The sequence below is a fragment of the Myzus persicae genome, unplaced genomic scaffold, assembly GCF_001856785.1.
Source record: "Myzus persicae strain clone G006 unplaced genomic scaffold, MPER_G0061.0, whole genome shotgun sequence".
NCBI classification, from domain to species: domain Eukaryota; kingdom Metazoa; phylum Arthropoda; class Insecta; order Hemiptera; family Aphididae; genus Myzus; species Myzus persicae.
Window position 1 is genome coordinate 102136 of NW_019101363.1, and position 4946 is coordinate 107081.

At 34.9% G+C, this 4946-nt stretch overlaps 1 protein-coding gene across 1 annotated transcript in view; it reads left to right on the forward strand.

Moving 5' to 3' along the window:
* Window positions 1-4946, forward strand: part of LOC111028790 (protein sax-3-like) — a 75219-nt gene that overhangs the window by 58371 nt on the left and 11902 nt on the right. The window contains exons 3-6 of the mRNA XM_022307546.1: window positions 363-516; window positions 1309-1439; window positions 1522-1681; window positions 2795-2961. Of these exons, the coding sequence (XP_022163238.1) occupies window positions 363-516; window positions 1309-1439; window positions 1522-1681; window positions 2795-2961 (612 nt within the window). The remainder of the gene's footprint in view (window positions 1-362; window positions 517-1308; window positions 1440-1521; window positions 1682-2794; window positions 2962-4946) is intronic.

The following is a 4946-nucleotide window of genomic DNA, read 5'->3' on the forward strand; positions in this document are numbered from 1 at the left end:
GGGGGGGGGGGGTAGGGTTCGGAGGGAGGTTGTTTTATTAGGCACTTGGCGAAGCCCCCTCGTCTCATTTGCATCAGCGCCATCGCCGCCGCCGCCGCCGCCGCTACCGAAAACAAAGCGGCACTAAACTTTTATGGCCCCATAGACAACGCAGCAGCTTTGGGAGGAGGGGGTGGGCGACGACTTGGGCGCGCAAGTATTAACGTTTGCACCTGTTTTTTGCGCATTAAGCAGCGCACGTACGCTGAAAACGTTGTTTTTCTTATTACGGTTATTATTTTTATTTTGCCCTCTCCCCCGCGCATAAAGTCGGTTACCGAAAAGTTTGCTCGAAATTCACCACCCGGTCGTTATTTTTGCAGATTTGAAACAGGACTTTCGAGTGCAGCCCAAGGACGTGAATCCGGCGTCCGGTGACACAGCCATCATGGAATGCGACCCGCCCAAAGGACATCCCGAACCATCGGTGGCGTGGCACAAAAACGGTCAAGCGATGCCAGTCGACGACAAAAAAAGGTATACTGCCATTAATAATGTTATTGGGATTATTTTTTCGACCATTTCAATGCTAAAATTGCTTTTTTTTTTTTAATCCGATTGAATTCAACACATACCGACTTGCCGTTCATAAATATAATTTTTCATTATATTAATCAAAGCTACAGTTAATTGTTGTCCTTTTATATATTACGACTTATAGAATTCTGTGTTTCTATCTAAAAAGTGTAGGTTTATAGGTCATATTATTATATTATAATAATTTATTAAAAATAATTGTTATTAATTTATGAAAATTGTATGCAGGAAAGACATCCATTGTTTTGAGTTTGTATCTTTGAATTTCAGTTAAAGCTTATAATCGGCAATCTATTAATTAATCTTTTCGCACTAATGAACTATTTAACTGAATTAAGTCAAAAAAGAACAATATTGCGTATTAAATCTTTGAAACTGTAGTTCCAAATCTTCTTGAATATAAAATAAAATGTACTTAACTACGAAATAGAATTCCAACAAAGTAAATGGATTCATTATGGGAATATCGATTTAAATTGTAATAGAGAAAACGTATAAATGCTATTCACACTTATAAAGAGCTAGAATATCGTAATTTAATTGATTTTTTTAGTATTTTATAGAAGGTGATTACATTTGATCGAATTCTAAATAAGTATATAACATACCTAATATATGAACGGTTAAAATAAATACGGTATTAAATATTTTATCGGGTTATTTAAATTTATCAAAATGTATACATTCTGTTTTCTTAAAATGTAATGGTTTTAAAACAATTTTAAATTTTAGATGGTACATTGAAGATAATGGAAATTTGATCATTCGAGACGTTAACTCCGAAGACGACGGTTCTTATACATGTGTTGCCACCAATTTAGCAGGAGTCAGGAAATCCAAACCGATTTTGTTGGCAACTCAGAGTAAGTACTAAGTTACATTCTTAGAAATTAATTTTCAAACTCATTTATTGACTGTTCTCCGCTCGTTTATTTCTATTTATAGTACGCCCGTACATGATACAAGCTCCGAAGGACACTATAGCCATGGCTGGTTCCAGTGTACAGTTGCAGTGTAAAATCGGCGGGACTCCTCAACCAGAAGTGTTCTGGAAAAAAATATCGAACACCGGGGTCGCACAACACATAAGGACTAGCCATTATAGGTAATTAATATAATTTTGATCGACAGCTGATGATATTGCTTAAAATATTTAGATGACAATGTAATATTAATTATTTTTTTAGTTTTTTTTTTTCATTTTTTGGTCTTTATTGTCGAAAAGACGCTAACTCGGTAAATGTTAAAACAAATTGTATTTATAGTTATTTAAACATTAAAGTACACAAAAAACTTTTTGAAAAATATTTCCGATTTTACCGTTCATTTTTAACTAGTAAATTGGATGTGTACAGCCCAAATTTAGCTGTGAAATGCAAAATGTATAATATGTGAAAACCCGTTTATAACGATAATGACGAGTCCAGTAAAAAGCGGTAGTCTTATCCGATGAGCAGGATGGAAATGGATATTTCATTCTACGGAATTTATTTTATCAAACGAGGTTTTGATCATGCTTACTGATTTTTTTGATTTTTGTAGGACGCCCCATTGATCTGTTGTTATTTTTTTCATATAACAACATAACAAATTTACTTTTTGCTGGACCCCACACTGTTGGCTCTGCGTCAATATTAGAGATAATTAGCATACTGTCAAAATATATGATATATGATATTAATTTGATATGTATAGATTATTCGTGTTGTAGCGTTTAGATTTTTTTAACAGGATTATTATTTTTAATATTATATTTACGTTAAATAAAGATATAACAAAAATAATACATCTCTGTTACTGCTGGATTCTACACACATCATTTTTAAATTCATTAACTCAAATTTAGAATTTTTGTGTTCATATAGAGAGTTCAAATTTTCATATGAATAGTTGACGGATATGATAATTATTATTTCTTTGAGTTTGGCGCGTACCTACCTGCTAATTGACCGATCTCAACCAATTCATTATTTTGTGCTCCAAAAGTAGTAATTTTTTCCAGCCATCGTACACTAAAAAAAAAAAAAAAACTCAACTAGACGTAAATCATCGGGTTGAACAAATATTTGTCTTTTAAACAATAGGATTTCCGGTAGATTTTTCTTTTTCTCCTTATAAACTCTGCCGTATAATAAAGTGTATTATGGCATTATGGTTTTAAAAATTCAAAGAATATAATCTCGAGATACTAATACGATAAAAATGATGGATGTTTCAGGAATGAGAAGCTTTCCGGGGACAGGGACACGTTCGAGCACGTTTACATAACGCAAGACGGCAGTTTGAGATTAGACAACGTGAGTCCGGAAGACGAAGGGAAGTACGTGTGTCACGCAGAAAATCACCAGGGCAAAGTAAACGCTGCGTCTTCCCTCACTGTGCACTGTGAGTATCTAAACGTTTTACAGCAGTATATAGTTATTTAAATAATTCGTTTTATAATAACGAGGTCGCATAATGTATGAAATAAATATATCGCGGTATTACGGTTTACTTCCCGCGGGAAATACAAAAACTAAAATCTAGAATCTGACGTGTGCTACGATTTTTCACCGAAAATAGCTATACTATATAGAGTTGTGAAATCGCCGCTGTGCCTCCGATTAATGAAATAATTTCACCCGTCCCGAGAAACGATCAATTATTTAATTAAATACAGTAATAACGCAACTACAATGTTTCAAGCTTTCACATTCCCGTAAATAAAACCTCGACGGGCATTTCGATTAATAATTAAAGGTATCTAAAATTACAGCTGACTTCGTCTAACAGAACTTTACGAAGAAGAACACAATCCCTTAGGATAATACACAGTGGTTATCTCATTTTGAACTAAAATGTTATACTTCTTAAATTATTCAATCGACTAAATTATAAACAGGAGTTGTGTTTTTGTTTGAGTACCCGTGCAATATTGTGGTAAAGTAACTTTGGTTCTACCGAACTTTCGTAACTTTTTTGAGCGGTGGAAATAACGCTGATGGCAATATTATCACCATCAAGCATCGCACTGCAAACGTGATGACAATAAAAACCGGATAACCCGATGACCGCGGTAACAGTATAATATGTTTACATATTATAGCAAAAGGTGTGAACAAACTGCGTCGCACAATGCTTTTCGATTTATATATTTTCGTCTTTGCCTTTAAAGCACGCGTGAGAGCTGAACTGACTTGTACGGCCAAAGATAAACACAATATTACCATCGCGAAGCCGTTAGTGGGAATTAGGGTCCGGATGTGTTTATTATTCGTGAGTGATTTTAAAACTTTCGTGTTCGATAATAATAATAATTTCGAAGTTCGCAAGAGCCAGAGGTGAAACGCTCTGGTCCGTTCGACATCGTAATTTCAAAACTTCGGCGCAACAGTTATCATCCCGCTTGTATACAGAGTGTTTCTACTGCAACGAGCGAACATTAACGTGTTGGGATAAAACAAAATGGTCGAATAAGTGACCCAATTTAAACGAAATTGTAAAAAAACCATAATATAACTATAATAATATGAACTTTGTAGTATTACATACGCCGCCGTTCCAATCATTAGGGATTAGAAGAGGGTTAAAGCCCCCCTCCCCCCCCCTATAGTCCACTTGATACAAAATTTTTACTCACGCTACTTGTCGACCTGATGATCGCTATCAGCGTCTATCAATATACTTGTCCGGTAATTGCCTGTGAATAATAATGTCTACCACCGCATATTTACTGCATTCCAGCGTGTTATTTGCCTAGCGATAGCTTCAACGAAATTTTCCAAAACTCGTCTGTGCGTTGAACTTTGGGTCAGCTTTTGGTTTTTTTTTCGATCTCATTGTGCGAAAAGTGGCCAAATCATTTCACGGCCTTCGGTATTGTTTGGGGAATACCGGGAGTTATTGAGATTTAGATTCTAACCGGTATTTTAAAAGTACAAATTAAAACCTCATATTTTTCGAGAGACATAAAAAAAAATGGAGAATTTCGTTTTCAGGTCACTTCACAAAGTATATGATCATCGTAATGGTAGTTTTTGTTTTTTCGTAGAATCGACTAGTCTAATATGTATACAATATATTATCATTATGCGAGATGATTACAAAAATTGAATTTGCAGCGGGTCTTCATATTATTATTATTATTATTATTACCATCTACGTCGGACGAGAACGCCTGCGTAGCTCTCGCTGTTTTCGACGCAAAACCACGGCGCCTAAACCCGCGAAAACCCCGGGCTAGACAATTTTACGCATGATCGTGCTTTTTGTACTATATGTATAGGTATACGCAGAACCGTGTTATAATAATAATAATAATAATAATAATAATAATAATAATAATAATAATGAAGTACGGCAGACGAGGTAAATAATATCTTTCGCTCTTA